Source organism: Canis lupus, chromosome 19 (assembly GCF_048164855.1).
Source record: "Canis lupus baileyi chromosome 19, mCanLup2.hap1, whole genome shotgun sequence".
Lineage (NCBI taxonomy): Eukaryota > Metazoa > Chordata > Mammalia > Carnivora > Canidae > Canis > Canis lupus.
The window spans coordinates 42,259,438-42,279,438 of NC_132856.1; the positions used below are offsets into that span (position 1 = coordinate 42,259,438).

General features: G+C 48.9%; 2 protein-coding genes across 5 annotated transcripts; both read right to left on the reverse strand.

The window, feature by feature from the left end:
- Positions 1 to 20: 20 nt before the first annotated feature.
- Positions 21 to 2,008, reverse strand: TREX1 (three prime repair exonuclease 1). 2 transcript variants are annotated; one of them, XM_072786342.1, is made up of 3 exons: positions 1,883 to 2,008; positions 1,352 to 1,402; positions 21 to 1,037 (listed from the first exon to the last, which is right to left on the reverse strand). In XM_072786342.1, the coding sequence occupies exons 1-3, from the start codon at positions 1,883 to 1,885 to the stop codon at positions 72 to 74; spliced, it is 1,020 nt and encodes a 339-aa protein (XP_072642443.1). In that variant the 5' UTR covers positions 1,886 to 2,008; the 3' UTR covers positions 21 to 71. The 2 variants fall into 2 exon arrangements, with proteins under 2 accessions (XP_072642443.1, XP_072642442.1); XM_072786341.1 differs by lacking the exon at positions 1,883 to 2,008 and having other exon boundaries at positions 1,352 to 1,655.
- A 3-nt stretch (positions 2,009 to 2,011) lies between these two features.
- Positions 2,012 to 17,879, reverse strand: ATRIP (ATR interacting protein). Of its 3 annotated transcripts, none has more exons than XM_072786339.1 (13): positions 17,528 to 17,879; positions 14,970 to 15,100; positions 13,152 to 13,322; positions 11,262 to 11,380; positions 9,746 to 9,903; positions 7,868 to 7,969; positions 7,418 to 7,547; positions 6,539 to 7,228; positions 3,819 to 3,955; positions 3,566 to 3,654; positions 3,058 to 3,138; positions 2,602 to 2,854; positions 2,012 to 2,175 (listed from the first exon to the last, which is right to left on the reverse strand). In XM_072786339.1, the coding sequence occupies exons 1-13, from the start codon at positions 17,772 to 17,774 to the stop codon at positions 2,108 to 2,110; spliced, it is 2,376 nt and encodes a 791-aa protein (XP_072642440.1). In that variant the 5' UTR covers positions 17,775 to 17,879; the 3' UTR covers positions 2,012 to 2,107. The 3 variants fall into 3 exon arrangements, with proteins under 3 accessions (XP_072642440.1, XP_072642439.1, XP_072642441.1); XM_072786338.1 differs by having other exon boundaries at positions 3,566 to 3,657; XM_072786340.1 differs by lacking the exon at positions 6,539 to 7,228 and having other exon boundaries at positions 3,566 to 3,657.
- Positions 17,880 to 20,001: the final 2,122 nt, after the last annotated feature.

Here is a 20,001-nt window from a genome sequence, read left to right on the forward strand (position 1 = left end):
AGAGGTGAGTGGCCACTCAATGCTGTGTGTGTGTGTAGGGGGTCTTTATTAGTTAGACTTTCCTTCTTGGACTATTGCCCAGGTGTGGCCAGGGAGAGCCCATACAGTGTGGCTATTGCCAAGGTGAGGAAGGCCAGCAGGCCCAGTGGGGCCAGCAATCCCTCCCTGGGTGAGGCTTCAGGGCCCTCCATGGGAGGAAGGGTCTTGGGCTTCCTGCCCCTGCCAATGTTAGGACTAGTGTCCCTGGCTCTAGCCAGGGGTATAGTGGCTGTGGTGGCAGATGGTGTTGGGTTGGTTCCAGCAGAGGCTGTGACCCCATACATGGGCTTGACAGTGCTGAAAGGCCTGGCATTAGCATCAACCCACTGTAGCAGGGCCTGTGGCCTCCACTGACAGATGCTGAGCAGGGCTAGGACGTCACCCTCGGCCATGTGGGAGTCTGGTGGGGCCTGCCCATACAAGCGTGTGTAGATGCTACCGAGGCTGTAGCTCTTCCTTGGGCCATGCTCCGAGGGGCTGGCAGCTTGCTCCAGCGCCTTCAAGGCAGCAATGCTATCCACACAGAAGGCACCATCCAGAATGCTGGCAAGGCCTAGGACAGCCAGCTCTGCCTGGAGCAAGGGGAAGTCGTATCGGTCACCGTTGTGTGCCACAAGGCACCAGGGCTGTGGCTGGCGCCGTAGGAAGGCTTGGAGCAGGTTGGCCAGGTCGGCATCGAAGCGTTGACGCCCATGTGCTGCCAGTACAGCTGTGCTCAGGCCTGTGATCTTACTGGCTTCTGGGCTGCAGGCCTTTCCTGGAGCCACGCACAGAGAGAGCTTGTCTACCACCCGGGGTGGTGGGGGCACTGTGGGACGTTGCCCCTGAGGGGTGGGGGAGCTCTCCAGGGCACATCTGTGGACAGCCAGCAAGCACAGCTCCGTGACCTTGGGCTGAGAGGAAGGCAGGCCAGTGGCCTCCAGGTCCAAGAAGATGAGGGTCTGCACGGGACCCTGGGCTGGGGCCTGCGAGCCCATGATCGGTGCCTGCCGCTGAGCCTAGGGAGGAGCATGGGGTGGGAAGTGGATGTATGAGTGCTCCAGTGGAAAGAGCTAAGGCGGGTGGGGGGTGGGGCAGGGCCGGAAGGAGCACATCTCTGGCCTTCTCTGCAAATGCAGGCACTGTGGGTGAGCTCCAGGACCCACTTACAAGGCAGGAAGCCAGAGAGGGTGGGGTGGCTTCCTTAGAGGGGGAGCATACTCCGCTATCTGGGGGAGACTTCGCTCCTAGCCTAGCACCCACCTAGTCTGGGCCTGGGTGGGGGGTGGGGCCTTCCCACCCTGCCCCATCCCCATGGGGGTTCCTCACTTACCAAGTAGCAGTCAGGCAGCAGTGATTCAGGGTGCAGTCTGGCTGGTTCTTGCTGGCAGCAGTGGCGGGAAGTGAAACAGAGTGTGAGCCGCCTATAGGCTGTCCTAAGTGAGGCCCGCCCTGCTGTCAGCAGGCCAGGTCTGTCCCTCCCCAGCATTACCTCCTCGTGACTCTGCAAAGGCCTCAGATCTACCACTGTGGGGCTGTGGGCCCCGCTGGCTAGCACAATGCATCAGAGCCCTCATACCATGGGAGGCAGCTGGCAGGATAAGGGCAATGTTGCCCAGCCCTTGGGGAAGGCTAGCACCAGGACCCTAGCCTGCCAGGCACCCCTGCTGTGCCCACCTTACACCCACCCCTTGGCCCCACTTGCTCAGGTCTCCCTGGTGTAGGCCCGGGCTGACAGCTGCCTCCTCCCTCCTCCCTCGTCACACAATGGTTTCTTCCCATGGCCTCAGCCCCAAAGCTATGACTCATGATAATTCCACAGGCAGGGCAGGGCAGGGTTCCTAACTCAGGGCAGATTCATTACCATGGGGACAGGGTCTCAATTCCAGCCAGGGACAGGAAGAAGGATCCCAGCCTTCCCTGGATCTGGCTCCTGCTCCATCCCTCCCACTCAGCCGCCACAGATCAGACTCAGGAAACATCACAAGGCTAGTGTGTTCTCAAACAGCCCTTCGCTGTTTTTAATCAGTTGATGTGGTGAGGGAAGTAGTGGTTCTGGTGCCACCATGTGGCTCAATGCTCACTGGCCTCAGCTACAGTCCATCTCTGGGTCATCGGTATCGGTTTCAGCAGCACAGAGGTCATCCAGGGCTGCCTCTGAGCAAAGAGAAGAGGGGTTTATGGTAAAGGCCTGGAGGTGTTGGGCACAGGTGGGGGGGAAGACCCACCGACTGCTCCTCCCCCACACCCAAGGGAACTAACCAGTCCCTTCCACGCCCAGGCCTTGATCCCTCAGCTACTGCAAGCAGAGTGATAAAAAGGCAATTCAGACAGGGATGTTTCTGGAAAAACCAGAAACCAGAGTGGCTCTGCCAGGCCAACTCAACAGATACAAGCAAAAGGCAGCCTGATATGCTCAGAGAGGAGTCTGAGCAGTAAGGCCAATATGACCCCAGTGCCAGCAAAGGCTGCTTGGAGGGAAGACTGCTGACTTATGGCCAAGAAGTCTGATCTGTCCATGAACTTCAGAGAAACTCCACATGTGTGTTGGGCAGGGGGTGGGGGTTCCTCCTGCCGGCTCACCTTCACAGTCGGCCACATCAGGGAGCCCTCGAATCAGCATGCTGACCCCTGGCATCACCTGGTCATACTGATGCAGGACCTCCACGCAGTGCACAGTGAAGAGCTTGTCCTTCTGGGACAGGCCGTGCAGCAGCAACACTGTGTCCCGCAGACACCGCACTGTCCGCCTCTGGCAGTCTGTCCTTGGGGACCCCCCTGCCCTCCGTACTGTCAGCCACTGTCTGTGCAGCATCACTGTGAGTGCTCTGACCACCTAGGGAAGAGTGAAGGCCAAGGCCGCGTCTCAGGGCTCCTGCACCTTCACAACCTGCTCAGCTGGACAGCACCCTTCCTGGCCACTCCAGGCGAGGAGGGTTCTGAATGATGGCAGAGGGTTAGAAGGAGCAGAGGGTCCTTGCATAGGGTCACCTCATCCCCCAACAGAGCTGCCACGCTGTTGGCCTCTGGGGCACTCACCTCCACGTTGCACTGGCAGTTAGAGCCAGTGACTGGGGAGGAGGGGCTCTGCACGCCAAGCTTAGCCAGGAGCCACACGGCCTAGAACAAGAACAGACTGTTCCATCTGTGGCAGAATGAGACCCTGATCACAGTGAGGGCTTTCTAAGGCTTCTCCTACAAGTGCTCTAGTTGCCTTAGCAACTGCCTGTCTGTACAGCAGGATCCAAGAAATGGTGTTGTGGGGCCTTCCCAGGCTAGACTATGGGCTAATACATGTGTCTCGCCAGTGACCCACCTGCCTCTGGGCCCCAAAGCCAGGGTAGGACCCATTATCAGGCAAATCTGCCAAATTTCAGGACATTCTTAGGTCCACCTATATGGCTTCTGTGCAGTGTGGAGCCCTCAAACTGAGTTTGCTTTGTTACCAAAATGAATTAAGCCCCGTTCTCCCCAGAAGGAGTAGGAACAGTGGCCCTTAGGTGGAGTGGGATGGTGAGCAGTTCGCAGAGGGGGCTCAGGAATTTACCTCTTGTTCTAGTTGAAGCCACTGGGTCTCGGAGGCCACTTTGTCAGGCCTTGATGTGATGTACATGTACAGCAGCAGGAGGAGACAGCCTTCTGAAAAGGACGCCCCACCTCTCGCTCAGGGTCTCCCTTCTTACCCGGAGCCCAGGGCACAAACTACAGAAGCCCTGAAGAGGCCTCTGACCTGCCCCTGCCACCACCCTTGCTTCCAACCTGCAGGAGCAGCCCAGCCGCCCACCCCTGCCCTGCTTTACCTGAGTGGGAGCAGAGTTGAGGGGCCAGCTTCTCATGGTCCACCAGGAGGGAGAGGAGCTCAACAGTCAACAGCACACTGGGCAGGGGGCTCTCGGGGCTGAGGCACTGTGGCAGCACCCGGAACACACACTGGAACCTATAGCACAGGGGCCCAGAGGGACAGGACACTGATAACCCAATCCCACAACTTCACTGGAGGCAACAGGAAGTTTTGAGCAGGTCGTACAAGGAGCTGTGGTTCAGACCTGGGTTCAAATGCTGGCCGACCACTACCACCTACTTGCTAGTACATCCGCTTCCTATGAATGAGTGGGTACTGGCCTCCATTGCAGTATTGCTGTGGCTTAGGACAGGCCCTTACCAGGCACAGTGCCACCTGTAAACAGGGGATGCCTCCCTGGACCTGGGGTGCCTTGCTTCCACATTGCTTGTGGGTGCTTTCCACCTCTGCTCCCAAACAGGGAGGCAAATCTTAACTTGGGTGTGAGAGAATGTTATGATCCCACTATCTGAGGACTGGTCAGGCTCCAGAAGTGACAAATGCAGACTTGGCTAGGGTGGGATTTTATGAGACCACTTGCTGAGCAGAGCATTTTTGAAAACATCAGTTCCTCTGTCACCAAGTATGAGCAGGTACCTACTTGGACAGTGCATGGGTGAGGAGTTCTGGGCACACTCTCCCCCAGGTTTCACAGGCACAGAAAACAAAGGAACTAAGTCCCAAGACAACTACTGCTATTTGCTTAACCCACACAACCCCATGGGTGAGAAGAGGGGCAATTCTACATGTCCCCCTGCAAGCATCTGCAGCACCTCAGTACACACCATCGAGGGTTGAGAATATTCCTCAGTATGCCATTATGAAACAGCTTCTTACTATTTGGAGTGAAATCATTTTAGAGCAAATCCCATACAGTGGATAAGCTGCATGATTTCAGTTGCAGGTAGTGTGAACTTTGTGGGACACTGGGGTTTAACCTGGTGGTTACTCAATTTCACCATGAAGTTAGAAGTGGTCTCTAGTCCACGTGTAAAGTCCCTGAAACTATCTGCAAGAAAAATCCATCTTTATGTATGACACAGTGGTTTCCAAATTATTTTTCAGAACCTTCTTTAAAATTTTTTTTCCAGAACCCCCAAACACACAATGTAGTCCTACTATTCTGTCTGAAGCTGGGGATAAGACCTCTGCTCAAAAGCCACTGCCATCCTAGTACCTAGGGTTGACCCTGGACCTATGTCTACACCAGATGTGGTATGAAAACATGGGTCTAAGGGGATAATTTGTCCTCAAGCCTGGGTGGGCAGAGGTGCCCTTTATGAGACTACGGTCTCCCTGGCTACTTGTGTCTCACTGCACATTGCTTTGGAGCCTTGGTGGCACATGTCCTTAGCTTTCATTCCAAGGTGAACAGGAAGCAGTGTCGTAGTGGGGTTCAGCCTGAAAGGATGTAGGGATTCTGAAGAGAAGCACCAAGTGGGAGGTGGTGTCAGACAATGATTAGGGGCAAGTCAAGGAGCCTGGCTTGAAACTCACCCAGCATGCTCTCTATTCATATTCATATAACAAATACTGAGTGCTTATAGTGAGCCAGGCTCCATGCTAGGTGTGAGGATGCAGGGCTTGGAGGCTGTCACGTGAACTAGTGAACAGAAGGTCTCTGTCTGGCCTAGTAAGCATCCACTAAATAGCTGTTTTTCCATGTCCTCATGAACAAGCTCAACAGGAATGGAATGATGGTATATCTACTAAGAGGAGTGGTAAAAAGTGGTTCTTGGGATTCATTCAACACCAATGAAACAAGCAACCAGCCACTATGAGCTAGGTCTGTGCCAGAAACAGGTGATGGTTCTGAACCTATGGAGCTGCCTACACTACACTAAGGTACTGTGTCCAACTCTGAGGACTACCTTCAGGATGGACTGGACCAACCAGAATATCCTCAAATGGAAACCAGGATCCAGAAGTGTTTTTAGGCAACAAGTGTGCTAAGCTCAGAGACTAAAAGCTTAAGGTAAGTGCAGCCAGTAGAGTTACTCCAAATAGGAACTGGCCTTTTGGTGGCATGCTGACAGGGAGACAGGATTACTGAATGAGGGGATGGGCTAGATGGTGTTTACAGTTCCTCCCAGTCTTAAGGCTCTGGAATCCCAAGTTAGGAATTTATGACAATAGTGTTCACAAGCGAGGTTCACTATACAACCACTTCTAACAAACTTTAAGAGGAGCAGGTAACCTATGGCTCATGTCAGAGTAGGGCACAATGATGATAGGCAGATTCCCAGCAAAGTCAGCTTATGGGCTGCAGACCTACCCCACACCCTCTGCTTCCTTGGGGAACTTCACCAAACTTAAATGTGGTGTGATACACAGTCTTCATTCATGGCTCAGGTTCAGGACTCTTGGTTCAGCCTTTGTCCTACAGACAGGACATGTTTCCATAGTGGCTAAAACCCTTCTTTCATCACATGTCTTTTGCTTACTTGCTGTACAGAGGCAGAATTAAGCCAAATAAATCACTTCCTTGGTTCTCCTAACACCTGTCCCCACTCCATCACTCCAGAACTCCCTGAACGAAGTCTTAGAGTGTAAAACCAAGGTTTAGCACTGAGCAGTATAGATAAGTCAAGATGTGGGCAAAGTATAAGGGCCACAGGACAGACCTCAAGAGGTCAGGTAAGACCCACGAAGAATCATGACTCCCAAGCTGTGTTATACCTGGGCAGGAAATCAAAGGAAGCGTTTTCAGCTAATTTCACCAAAATCTTAAGACATTGGCTCAGGACACTGGCTTGAAGGTGACCTGTTGCTGATGAAGAGAAACTCAACAGGTGAAGAAGCATCTTCAGTAGTGGATGCTGGCCTTGGTCATTGGCAAACCCCCTTGGGGCTGAGGACACATCCCTATGATCTTGTCTGTGAACCTGGCTCTGGTTTCCTTCCCTAGCAGCAGAATCCACCCCTGCATCTGACAGTAATAGGTGGACGACTGCTCCGCTGTGGCACACCAGGTGCTGAAGAACACTGAGTGAAGCCACAGAGAAGCCTTCCATGTTGCAAGGTGAGTCCTCGAGGCTGGCCTCTCCCCCAGAGCTCACGCAGGAGGAATGTGTCGGTGAGTCTCCAGGTGCTCCATTTCTCTTGGCTGCTGCCAAATCTTGCAGAGCCTGGCAGTGTAAGCCGATAAAGAACTGTACCAGGGGGAGGAGATGCACAGCTCCAGGAAGCTGGCAGAGTGGGAAGGCCCTTCTGCCTCCCTCTGCTGGGTCTCCATCAAACGAGCTTTCATCCCTGGCAATCAGATTCAATCCAGTGAGTGCCAGGTTCTGTGCTTCTTTCAGGGCCAAGAGGGGAAATGACCCATCGCGAGAACCTGTGGTTCTAAGGCTTGAAATCCCAGTCAAGGTACTAGCAGCAAATACAAAAGAAAACATAAGTATGAGATGGAGACAAGGTCAAGGGCCCCAAACAACCTGCCTGCCAAATTCTCTAGTTTCCCCCCAAGCACACAGACCCCCCAGGCTGGCCCAGACCAGAAAGGGACTTGCTTCCTGGGAACTTCTTCCTAAGTGAGCTTTTTAGGAGTCTGAGGCTTACCTGCCAAACCCCAGTGGCTGTAACAGGGTGCCAGTAGGAGCCTCAGAACAACTGCTCAGGAGGTGGCACAGACCTAAAGATGACCCTGGGATCAAAGGCTGCTTCAGGAGAAGGTTTATGAGAATGGAACCTGTAGAAGACAAGGTGATTCTAGACGGTTCTAACAAGGGAGGCCTTTTCTAAGGCTTGAGGGAAAAGTGAGGGTTTCTTGGATGCTAACTGTCATCTAAGCTACCCTTAAGCTCCCTGTGGGTGCTGAGGGCTCTGGGACATACCTGTTTTGGACCCTTCTATTTTACAGTCTTCTGCTTAAGTCACAGACTACTATTCCCCGGGACCCTCTGAAGGACTACCTGGGGTGCTGGTTTTCAGAGGCATTTCTATTGTAGCTCTGCAGAGGACTACCGGAGCTATGCCGGCCTTCTGCACAAGGAGCAGGGGTTCTGGTACCTTGAGTGTTTGATCTCTGCATCCAGCTGTCAATTAGACTTTTCTGGGATTCTTCTTGCTTTACGGGGTCACCTCCCATCCTGTGGCTCTTATTCTCTACAACTAGATAAAACATGAATCAAATCTTGAGCACAAAAGCACAGGCACATCAGAAACTCTTGAATGTAACACATTTTTAATTTACTTTTTTTAAATAAACTCTACCATCAACATGGGACTCGAACTCACGACGCTGAGATCAAGAGTCGCAGGCTCTATGGACTAGAGGCCAGCCAGGCACCCCATACTGAGTTTAAAACAAGAGCCATGGGCAGCCCGGATGGCTCAGTGGTTTAGCACCGCCTTCAGCCCAGGGTGTGGTCCTGGAGACCTGGGATTGAGTCTCACATCAGGCTCCCTGCCTGGAGCCTGCTTATCCCTCTGCCTATGTCCTTGCCTCTCTCTCTCTCTGTGTCCCTCATGAATAAATAAATAAAATCTTTAAAAAAACAAACAAACCAGAGCAACTCAAGAATCCTCACATTTTTGCCTTCCTCATGCAAAACAGGAACTCATACAAAGGAAGGAAAGGGGAAAGGGGAAAGGGGAAGGGGGAAGGGGAAGGGGAAGGGAAGAGAAGTTGTTTGCCCCACTTTAAAATGAAGCAATATGGGACACCTGGGTGGCTCAGCGGTAAAGCATCTGCCTTCAGCTCAGGGCGTGATCCTGGAGTCCCGGATCAAGTCCCATATCGGGCTCCCTGCATGGAGCCTGCTTCTCCCTCTGACTGTATCTCTGCCTCTCTCTCTATCTCTCTCTGTCTCTCATGAATAAATAAAATCTTAAAAAAAAATGAGGCAATATAACATAAAAGCACTAATCACTAATACTTATGGTGGTTATTCTGTGCCAGATAGACTCTGTTCTAAGAGCTTTACCCATGTTAGCTTATTTGTTCCTCAAAGCAACCCTAAGAGCAAGTGTTATCATTAGCACTATTTTATATCTAGGAAAACAGAGGCACAGGGGTTAAAGGACTTGCTTACCCACATCACACAAGCCAGTAAGTAGTGTGATTTATGTTTCTGCCCGGCCGGTAGGCAACATTGCCTGGTCCTAACAATTATCCTATACTGTTCCCATATTTGCCAGATGCCAAAAATGTGAATGGTTGAGGTTCTCAGAGGTGGCGTGATGGCCAATGACTTGAAAGAGTTGATGGTGGTAGGAGAGAGGCAATATATCTGAATTGTAAGATAAACTGACACAGCACATTCTCACAGTGAAAATCTACCAATGCTAGATTGTGTCCCTCTCTATAAAGCAGTAGCACACCCTCAGTCTGGACTCAGTGGCACAAACTCAAGGCTGAAAGGAACACAAGTTCCTGTATACGAGCTAGGTTCCTTGTATGTCAATGGATGTCGACTGGGGAGGTTTTAAATTATACCTGGAAATTCTAGACACACTTCTCTTCAGAAGGTGCAGCCTAGTTTCCTTCCCCTTGAACATGGCTTCTAAGGAACAGACTGTGGCAGAAGCGATGATACAAGATTTCTAAGGCTAGGCCATAAAAGGGCTAGCTTCCACCAGCTCTCTCTGGTTTGTTACCGCTAGAGGAAGCCATCCACCAGGTTATGAGGTCACCCACGTAGCTTTGTGGAGAGGCCCACATGTGGAGAACTGCATTGCCAGTCATGTGAGTAAGCCACTTTGAAACAGATTCTCCAGCCCCAGACAACCCTTCAGTGATTCCAGTCCCCATAGAGACAAACCATCCCCACTGTGCTCTCTCAGAATTGTTGTCCCACAGAACCAGGAGAAATACTCATTATTGTTTTAAGCCACAGGTTTGAATAATTGGTTACACGGCAATAGACAAGAGGCAGACTGACTTACCCTCTCTGCCCACGATGCACTTATATCCTGGCTCTGTCTGGAAGGGGTGGGGAAGGGACATGTTAGCACTAAAAGACTCCTTTGTAGGGAAAGATGGTTTTCCAAATTGTGGAGAAGAAGCTTCTGGCTTTATAGCCACAGAAGGGCTTTTCCTAGGACTAGAAAAAGTTAACTATGAAACCAAAGTAATGATTTTGCTAAAAAGCACTTAAAATACCTGGTTATAAAACTTCTAATTTGTTTAAGTGTTAAACTTTTCATGTCTAGATGCTTTGACCAAAGGTTTTATCTATTATATATTTGTCATTCTTTGTCAGGATAGCAGTACAAAATTCAAGGCATTTTGATCCAAATTGTTGAAAAACTCTTTGATGTCTTTATTCTTCTAATCACCCAACATTGGCCATAATTCCATTGCTATTTCCAATTCCACCAAAATATGTTTTTAATGTACAACAACCTCTTATTTAATAGTCCCCAGCGGCTGAATTAAAAGATTTTCAGAAGAAAGAGGGTCTGTTAAAAGGCATGTTGGGTCCTACAACTTGAAAATTGAGCCAGGTACTCAGTGCCAGTGTCTTTGTGTTAGAGAAGCAGCTCTAACACTCTGAGCGCATCAGACAATGCCAAGACCCTTCTGTCCGAGATGTGTGAGGAGGTGAGGATGGATCTCCTCCACTCTCCTGTCTTACCTGAACTAGGCAAGGCAAGAAGAGTTCAATTTTATACCCTTTATGAGCAAAGGCAGCAGAATGTTCAATACCAGAAAAAGATACCCTGATTCATATTGTTCAAATTTCAAGGCTGGGATCAACAGCATGCCAGACTTCTCTGGCAGGCAGGGGGCAGGACAAGACCATTAAGAAGCTGATCACAGGGATCCCTGGGTGGCGCAGCAGTTTAGCGCCTGCCTTTGGCCCAGGGCGTGATCCTGGAGACCCGGGATTGAATCCCACGTCGGGCTCCCGGTGCATGGAGCCTGCTTCTCCCTCTGCCTGTGTCTCTGCCTCTCTCTCTCTCTCTCTCTCTCTCTCTCTGTGTGACTATCATAAATAAATAAAAATTAAAAAAAAAAAAAAAAGAAGCTGATCACATCTGCAGCAAAGGCGGGGGCTGTTGGACAAAGGTCCCCCAGGGCAGCAAATGAGAAAAAAATGTGCCAGGTAGCTGGCATTGAAATATGCTTACACATGGGGCAAAATCAGTTATCTGAAACAAATTACATAAAAATGAAGACTGGGCCACCCCAAAAGTTCAGAGAGCATCTTTCCAGCCTTTTTTAGTCCTGAGTAAAAAGTCCTACAGAGAGGAAGCCATTCTAGAGTGTGAGGTCTTTATGTTGTAATGCACTAGACCATTCATGCCTCATCTAAACCACCTTTGAGGCCTTCAGGAAAGAGGGTCTATGTCCAAATGACAAAGTTTAAATGGCCTTCATTCAAGACTAGCCTGACCTTGTTATTCATATTTTCTACTAAACCATGCAAAAAAACTCTCCCTCTAGCACCATCATTACCTGGCATGGGGAATGGAGGGAGCAGCCAGTTTATTTGCTCGTTCGCTGCTCTGAAGCTTTGTCCTTAATTCATTCATCTCTGCATCTTTAAATTGAAGTTCAGACTGCAATGATTGGAGCTGGAAGGCAAAAGCAACATACTTGTGGCAGCCCCATCAAACATGTGAAAATATCTCTGGGCTTCAAAATTTCAAGCTCATTAAGGAAAAAAAAACAATGAGAAATAAGTATGAAAGTCTGCTGTGACACAAATGTCCTTTCTACCAAGTTTTAGCTTTCTTCCTGAAAGTCAGCATGGTATTCTAAAAAAAATATGTTGAGGGCAGCCCCGGTGGCTCAGTGGTTTGGCACCGCCTCTGGCCCAGGGTGTGACCCTGGAGACCGAGGGTCGAGTCCCACGTCGGGCTCCCTGGAGGGAGCCTGCTTCTCCCTCTGCCTGTGCCTCTGCCTCTCTCTCTCTGTCTTTCATGAATAAATAAGTAAAATCTTAAAAAAAAAAAAAAAAAAAGATATTCTGACCCGAACTATTGTGAGGTAGTTTGTGAGGGTTCAAATACCATTTACTCAGCCTCTCTAAACTTTAGCTTATCTGTAACACAAATACGTGTCTTCATGGTTGAGGGAGTTAAAGAGGAAGGATGAATGTGAACTGCCTAGCCTGGAGCTTGGCAAGATGCCTTATCTCACAGTGACATGTCAACCTTTTGATGAATGTAATGGTACACAATTCCAGGTATGGGCAGAGTATTTGGGAATTTTACCATAAGCTCACACAGCATGCGGAGACCTGCTCTGGCCTACTACCAAGAGTAAGTACTGTTACTCTCTGGGTATACTCTGTGCCAAGCACGGTACCAGTCACAGCACCAGTCACAGCAAGTGCAGGGCTTTTAAGCCTTACAGCGACCCTTCTGGTTATTTCCTGGAACAGATAATGGAAATGAGTCATAGAGTTTAAGTGATTACCCTGAGGTCTCTACTCATATGTGATAAAGCCTGGATTTAAACTCTGGTTTGTCTGATTACAACTCCCTTGGTCTTCCATCATGTATGTGGAGAGACAACTACTACTGTTAGAGCTGGGCACTAGGTTAGTGCTTCTTTAAAGTTTGCTAATTTGCTGAATGAGTGCAGAATAAGACCCATGTCCTTGAAATTAAAGCCTTGGAAAGTCCTGAAGGAAAGTGGTAGTAGGTATGGACCTCCCCCCCACCCCCAAACCCCTGAGAAAGAATCATTTCCGTACCTCTGTGGGATTTAAATGGGAGCTATCATCTCTGTGGTGGCAGTGACTGGGTCAGGGATAGGCACCTGACTCAGGTCAGACCAATTAGAGATTTGAGATGAGGGAAGCCAAATATTCAGTCCACTCTAGAGCTATGATTTATGAATCCAAGAGCTGCTAGAGAACATATCTTTTACCATAAGGATAGAGCCTGTCTAGAGTATAGGAGACAGTAAAGATGAGTTCTGGCAAGGCTTGAGTCATTCAAAGCCTCAGCACACCTGTTTTTTTACCCAGACTTAGTTATGGAAGTCAATACATTTCCTTTTGGCCTTAGCTATGTCAATTGAGTTTCTAATCTGCCAGAAAGATCTTACTTAATCCTATTTCTGGAAAGTCTAAGCTATTGATTTATTCCTGCCAAGACCAACTATCATTTCTGCCACAGCAAAGCAGTTTCATCTAATTCCTTTTCCAATCCACATGTAGAGCCTAGAAGAAAAGTATATGCAATTAACTGATAGCAGAAAGTATTTAAGACAAATAACTGTTGAAATCTTCCTGGAAGATTTATAGACACTTTGGTCAACGCTTCTAAAAGAACTCAATAAGCAGGTAAAGCTTGTGTCCAGAACAAGAAAAAAAAAAAAAAAGCTCTGGGTCACCTTTTTGGAAAATTCTTTTTCCTTGTCACCAAGTGCTTGAGTTTTCTCTTGTTCGAGAAGGAAATGTGATCTTCTCTGTTCCTCTAAGATGGATTCTGTCTGATGCAGTGAGTCACGCAATATTTTTATTTCTCCATTTTTAATGAGGACTTCTTCTTCCATTGCCTTCATCTGTAAATCCCAAATCAGTCTTGTGAAAAGCTTGCAAGGGCAAGTTATATATGTGCTTGTTTCAACATATAGCAGGGGAAATGGAGAGAGCACATGTAAACCACGTTCTACAGACCAATGAGTCCTCAAATATATCCATACCTACTAGATGTCACCATGGTCTACTAGGCCCATTCATAGAACAATGGACATACAGCAAGATAGCTTAAGGACACACTGTCATCCACACATACACATTTTGTAGGTTCTAATAGGTATTAAACAATCTGAATCACACACTTCACAGATCTAGAATTTCACACTATATTCCTGGTTTTCCTAAGGATCTACAGAAAGTCATTTAAAGGATGTCTGCTGGGCAGCCCGGGTGGCTCAGTGGTTTAGCACCGCCTTCGGCTCAGGGTGTGATCCTGGAGACCCGGGATCGAGTCTCACATCGGGCTCCCTGCATGGAGCCTGCTTCTCCCTCTACCCGTGTCTCTGCCTCTCTCTCTCTCTCTCTCTGTAAAGGATGTCTGCCTTTTGGTAAAACTGCTAAGGAAAACAGCAAGCATTATGATGTTGTGTTCCCTATATAAGATATATGCTATAAATTTGTCTCGGTGCTATGACAGAAAGTTTGTATCTCTCTCTTTTTTTTTAAGATTTTATTTATTTATTCATGAGAGACACAGAGAGAGAGAGAGAGAGAGAGAGGCAGAGGGAGTGGGAGAAGCAGGCTCCATGCAGGAGCCTGACGCGGGACTCAATCCTGGGACTCCAGGATCACGCCCTGGGCTGAAGGCAGGAGCCAAACCGCTGAGCCACCCAGGGATTCCCCCCGTATCTCTTTTTGGACCTGGTATACAGTGTTTCCCTTCTTGACTAGTTGTTAGGAATCTCAGGATTTGATTTCAGTCTAAATTTTCTGGCTTGCTTTCCCCAGCCTTCCTCCATTTTGTGGGATGAATCTGAACTCTACTCTTGTTTTAAAACTTTTTTTTTTTAAGATTTTATTTATTTATTCATGACAGAGAGAGAGAGAGAGAGAGAGAGAGGCAGAGACACAGGCAGAGGGAGAAGCAGGCTCCATGCAGGGAACTCGATGTGGGACTTGATCCCGAGTCTCCAGGATCACACCCCGGGGCAAAGGCACCGCTAAACCGCTGAGCCACCGGGGCTGCCCCTTAAAACTTTCATATATCTTATTGTATAATGCTTTTTAAAAAAATGTTTATTTAAAAAAATGTTTATTGGGATCCCTGGGTGGCTCAGCGGTTTGGCGCCTGCCTTTGGCCCGGGGCGTGATCCTGGAGACCCGGGATCGAGTCCCACGTCGGGCTCCCGGTGCATGGAGCCTGCTTCTCCCTCTGCCTATGTCTCTGCTTCTCTCTCTCTCTCTCTGTGTGACTATCATAAATAAATAAAAAATATTTTTAAAAAAATGTTTATTTATTTGTGAGCGAGCAAGAGGACAAGCACAGAGGGAGAGGGAGAAGCAGACCCCCTGGTGAGGAAAGAGCCTGACATAAGACTCAATCCCAGGGATCATGACCCAAGCAGAAGGCAGATGCTCAACTGACAAAGCCACCCAGGTGCCCCCTGTACAATGCTTTATAATACATGCATAAGTGAAGAAGTTAGCTCTAAGAACCACAAGTCACTTACCTTTTCTTTAAGTTCTTTGTATTGTGTCTGAAGTACCTCTAATTCAAAATTATCTTTAACTGGAACAAGTTCTCTGTTTTTCCCAGCAGGAGTTTTTGACATCCCATCTAATCTGGGGACCTTATGAACATCTGTAAAAAACAGTTTGCATATACTTTTCAGGATCCAACATTTTCCCACTTTAGTTAGTCAGTGCTGAAAAGAATCACTCTTGAAAGCAAATTAGAAAAAGATCTAGTAAGCAATATAGGTATTTTCCAACATAAGAACATGATTCAAACTCATAAATGATCTTTAAGAAATAACAGACCCTGCCACCCCCCCCCTCCTCATCTCCCAATTTTAAGAGTCTCACCAATAGGCTAAAAAGGTGTTTTGGGGACTTCACTGGTCAGAAGTTGGAGATGTCTTATTCAACAATATTTACTGAGCACCTAGATCTAAACCAACACCTACACCTACTGAGCACCTGCCATAATCTAGTCTCTAAAGCTACAGTGGGGAGCATAATGGATCTAGTCCTCATACTCATAGAGCTTACAGGACATTAAAAAAAATTCACACAAATGTGAAATTACAACTGTGATAAAACCTGGACAAGACAATAAATACAGAAGAACCTATCATAGGGGGATTTGATCCAACTGGAATGATTGGAAGGCTTCCCAAAGAAGTGATGACTGAGCTGAGAGCTGAAGAATAAGCAGGAATTAAGCAAATGAGTGGGGATGGGGGAATGGATGGGAAGAATAACTCAGTATTCAAGAAACAGCAATGTACAATTTATGTATTGTAAGAAAGCAGGGAGAATTCAAGAAATGAAGGTCACTGTGGCTCAAACCCAGAGAGTGGGAAAGGACCAGGTCATACCAGCTTTGCAGGCCATTTTAAGGACGATTTTTTTTTTTTAAGATTTTATTTATTTAGGGGCGCCTGGGTGGCTCAGTGGTTGAGTGTTTGCCTTTGGCTCAGGTCGTGACCCCAGGATCCTGGGATAGAATCCCGTATCAGGCTCCCCACGGGGAGCCTGCTCCTACCTCTGCCTATGTCTCTGCCTCTCTCTCTGTGTCTCTCATGAATAAATAAAATCTTAAAAATAAATAAATAAACAAATAAATAAATAAAAGGGGGAAATAACTACAGATACAACAGATTTTAAAAGTAGTAAATTTAAGGGTGTCTGTGTGGCACAGTTGGTTGAGCATCTGACTCTTGGTTTCAGCTCAGTTCATGATCTCACGGTCATGGGATCAATCTTCTTTAAAAAAAGATTTTATTTATTTATTCATTTAGAGAGAGAGAGCACAAGTAGGGAGAAGAGCAGAGGGAGAGAGACAAGCAGACTCCATACAGAGTACGGAGCCCAACATGGGGCTCCATCTCCCAACCCTCAGGTTATGACCTGAGCGGAAATCAAGATTTAGAGCCCTAACTTGATGAGCCACCCACAGGACTTTGATCTTTATACTAAAGGCAGTGGGAAATCATTACAGCGCTTTCAGTAGGGATGTTCACTTGTATCTGTGTGAGACACAGCCAGATTGGAGTTCTGAAAAGATCACTCTGGCTGTGGTATAAAGTCTGACCTGTAGGGAATTGAGACTGGAAACGGGAAGACCATTTAGCAGATCATTGTACAGAAGGAAGGAATGCTTGTAACATAGATCAGGAAGATAGAGAGGATACAAAGAGGATGGATTCCAAAGATGGATTAAGAAGGTAAAGTTACAGGATCTGAAAAGGAATCAGATATATGGTCGAGGAAAGGGAACTGTTGCCTTGTACCACCTGATAGACAGGGGCACTAGTCACTGCTGTACACAATAGTCAGTCATTGATGAACATTTTTGGAATATCTGCTTTGCCAGGCACCACACACAATGCTGGAGAATGACTGGGCTTCCAGGAGATAAATGTGTAGGATTTAATATGCCTGTGAAATATCCAAGTAGAAATGCGGGGCGCCCTCAAAACGTTTCTCCTTCTTACATTCTCCAGCTAGAATGTAAGATCCTGAAGGAAGGAGGTTTTTTGTTTTTGGTTAATTGCTAAGTATGCTGCAGTTCCTAAAGTTTTGGGCACTTAGTACAACTTACTGGTTGTATAAAGGAATAAATCTCTCATCTCTTGCCTTAGCCAAGCCCCTCTTCCGTTCTTGCGGCCCAAGGGGGCGGGGGAGGGGGAGCAAAGCCTCCCAAATCTGTCACAAGAATGGGTGGGACCCCATGTGCAGGTGTGTGGTGGTCGTGTTCCAAGGATCTCTGCTTAGAACCAAGAACTTTGTGGCCCAAACTTCATAAACCACAGTAAACTTAACCTAGTTTTCCGTATTTCAAATCGGCTGTTTGACATTCTTGATACATTTCTCCCCCAACTCAAAAGACCTTTTTGGGCACGACTGCTGCTTAAACGAAGCCGTTCTTATATATTTTAAGCACGGAAGGGTGGGTGCAAGACAGCGGGGTAGCGGTCTCTGTGGGGTTCCGAAGTCCCAGCCTTCAGGGAGGTCTGGCGAGGTCTGCACCACCCTCCGGGGGAAGGCCCCGAGGCGCACTCACTGGACGTGTCCCGAGCCGCGGCCTGGCACTGGCTCAGGGCCTGCGACGCGAGGGTGTCGAGTTCCTCCAGGTCGTCGGCGGTGAAATCCCCGTGCGCGCCGAACGGGTCTTCGGGGTCTGGGACGGCGGCCGCGGGGAAGCCCCGGGCTCGCTTGCTCGGAGGGTGCCCGGTGCTGGGGGGAGGGCCAGAGGTGGGCGCCGGGAGCCCGCTCCGCCTCCGGCTGCCCGCCGCGGGGGTTCCGGCCATGCCTCCGCCGGTCAGTCTCCGAAGGCACCAAGCAAGGCCTGGTCGCCGCGAGGCCGGATCGCGGGACCAACCGCCCGCGCGCCGCCGCTCCGCTCAGCCGCTAGGGCCACGCCTCCGAGCCCACGGGCCAATCGGCTGCCAGCCGGCGGGCGCGCGAGAATGACCGAATCCGAACGCGTCGCCCTGCTCCGCCCCGCCCCCTCGTCCAGCTTTGCCGGGCGCTCAGGTACCCGCGGCTGCGTTTGCGTGGGTCTCCCGCGGGGTGGGTGCTACGCGATCTGCGTTACCAGGGTGAGGGGGGCCGAGGCTTACCGGCCTTACAGCGCGGGCGGCTCTGCGACGCTCGCCGCAGACGCGCGGGAGTCGGCCCTGACATTCACATGTACACGCGTGAATCGACACAGGCAGCATTCAGGGGTTTGGTCTCTGCGACTTGGAAGATTTCCTCCCGCCGGACTCCCCTCTCACATATCCAGAGGTTCTCTTGAGGAGGAGTCTGAGAGAGTGGGGTTGGGCCCAGAGTATGAAAACAGCTTTTGTGAGGAGGGATCTTTGAGAACAGTAGACGTTTCGAATGTGTGCATTTGAGATCGGTCTGGAGAGGAAAGGTCTCAGGAGAAGGGGTGATCCTGAGAAGGGCGCGCCTGTGTTGGAGAGGGTGGGAACTCACTGCTCATGATGTTGACATTCATTCATTTCCCTGAGAGCGCCTGAGTGGTCTCGTCCCTAGCGCGGGTCATGAATGAACGAAGCTCAGGAAGTCAAGAAAGGCTCCTTCAAAGTGGCGCTTGGCCTGTCCTCCAGGTTGAGTGGGAGTTAATCGAGCTAGCATGGAGACTGGCATGCAAGACTAGTTAGATAAGAACACAACACGGACGTGGAGGAGTTGACCTGTGGCAGAGAGGAGGTAAGGCTTCAAAGAGGAGCAGGACTCGGGCACCTGACAGGATTTTATTGGGCAGCAGTGGTGTGTGGGGCAAATGAGCAGAACTGGGTGTTAGAGAGTAACAGAGGTAAGACTCTACCCTTGCACACTCAGTGCCACACTTAGCATGTAAGTGTCCTATGAATGTCTGTGGAAACAGTAAATGAAAGGGAGATGGTTGTCAGGGTCCAGAAGGCCTTGAATACCTGAGTTTAGTTTTTGAGACACTAGTAGGTCTCAGATGTCCAAATGTTGGGTGCTTAAGTCTTCATTGCTGCAGGTCTCTGGCCTTGTAAAGAAATAGGATTGTATGGGCAGCCCAGGTGGCTCAGCGTTTTAGCGCCACCTTCAGCCCAGGGCCTGATCCTAGAGACCCGGAATCAACTCCCACGTTGGGCTCCCTGCATGGAGACTGCTTCTCCCTCTGCCTCTCTGTTTCTCATGAATAAATAAAATCTTAAATATATATATATATATATATATATATATATATATATATATAGAGAGAGAGAGAGAGAGAGAGAGAGAGAGAGAGAGAAAAGGGTAACAGACAAGTGGGACTACAACTTTATATACAGTGGTAAGGGAAGAGCTCACCACTGTAATGTTTGAATTCTCTAAGGGAAAGGAGGTCATCTCCAGTACACAGAAAAGTGACAGGCAGATGGAGGAGTTGGTAAAAACAGCTTGCTTGGAATGTAGACCATTATGGCTCAAGATAATCAGGGGATGAATCCGGACTATCAGCAGGGAGTGGCATCCAAATTCCTTAGGGCCTGACTGGTCATTGTGGGGACTCTAGTTTTTGTCCTAGGAAGCCACTGAAGAATTCTGAGCCAAGTAGAGACAAAGTATAACTTCATGGTTTATTTTTTTTTTTTTTTTTTTTTTTAAATTTTTATTTATTTATGATAGTCAGAGAGAGAGAGAGGCAGAGACATAGAGGGAGAAGCAGGCTCCATGCACCGGGAGCCTGACGTGGGATTCGATCCCGGATCTCCAGGATCGCGCCCTGGGCCAAAGGCAGGCGCCAAACCGCTGCGCCACCCAGGGATCCCCTAACTTCATGGTTTAGCAAGAACACCACATCCTGAGTGAAGGTTATACCTTACAGAGCAAGGGTAGGGGGCAGGAAGATAAATGTGGATGTGGTTGCAATAATCCAGGTGAGGGATTTTAGGTCAGGATGCGGGATGGGAATGATATTGGAGGAGGTATCCAGATGCCAGATTGAATTTTGCTGATGGGTTGAATGTGATATAAGACATGGGAACCAAAAAAAAAAAAAAAGACATGGGAACC

Bases quoted from the DNA above. Each gene is read 5' to 3' on its own strand.
- TREX1 (XM_072786341.1), bottom strand. From the start codon at position 1,507: ATGCTGGGGAGGGACAGACCTGGCCTGCTGACAGCAGGGCGGGCCTCA. The intron at 1,038-1,351 runs GTAAGTGAGGAA...GCTCCTCCCTAG, and splicing joins TGCTGCCTGACTGCTACTTG to GCTCAGCGGCAGGCACCGAT.
- ATRIP (XM_072786338.1), bottom strand. From the start codon at position 17,774: ATGGCCGGAACCCCCGCGGCGGGCAGCCGGAGGCGGAGCGGGCTCCCG. The intron at 9,904-11,261 runs GTAATGATGGTG...AACTTTTTCTAG, and splicing joins CCCTCCATTCCCCATGCCAG to TCCTAGGAAAAGCCCTTCTG. The intron at 7,548-7,867 runs GTACCAGAACCC...TGTCTTCTACAG, and splicing joins GCAGAGATCAAACACTCAAG to GTTCCATTCTCATAAACCTT.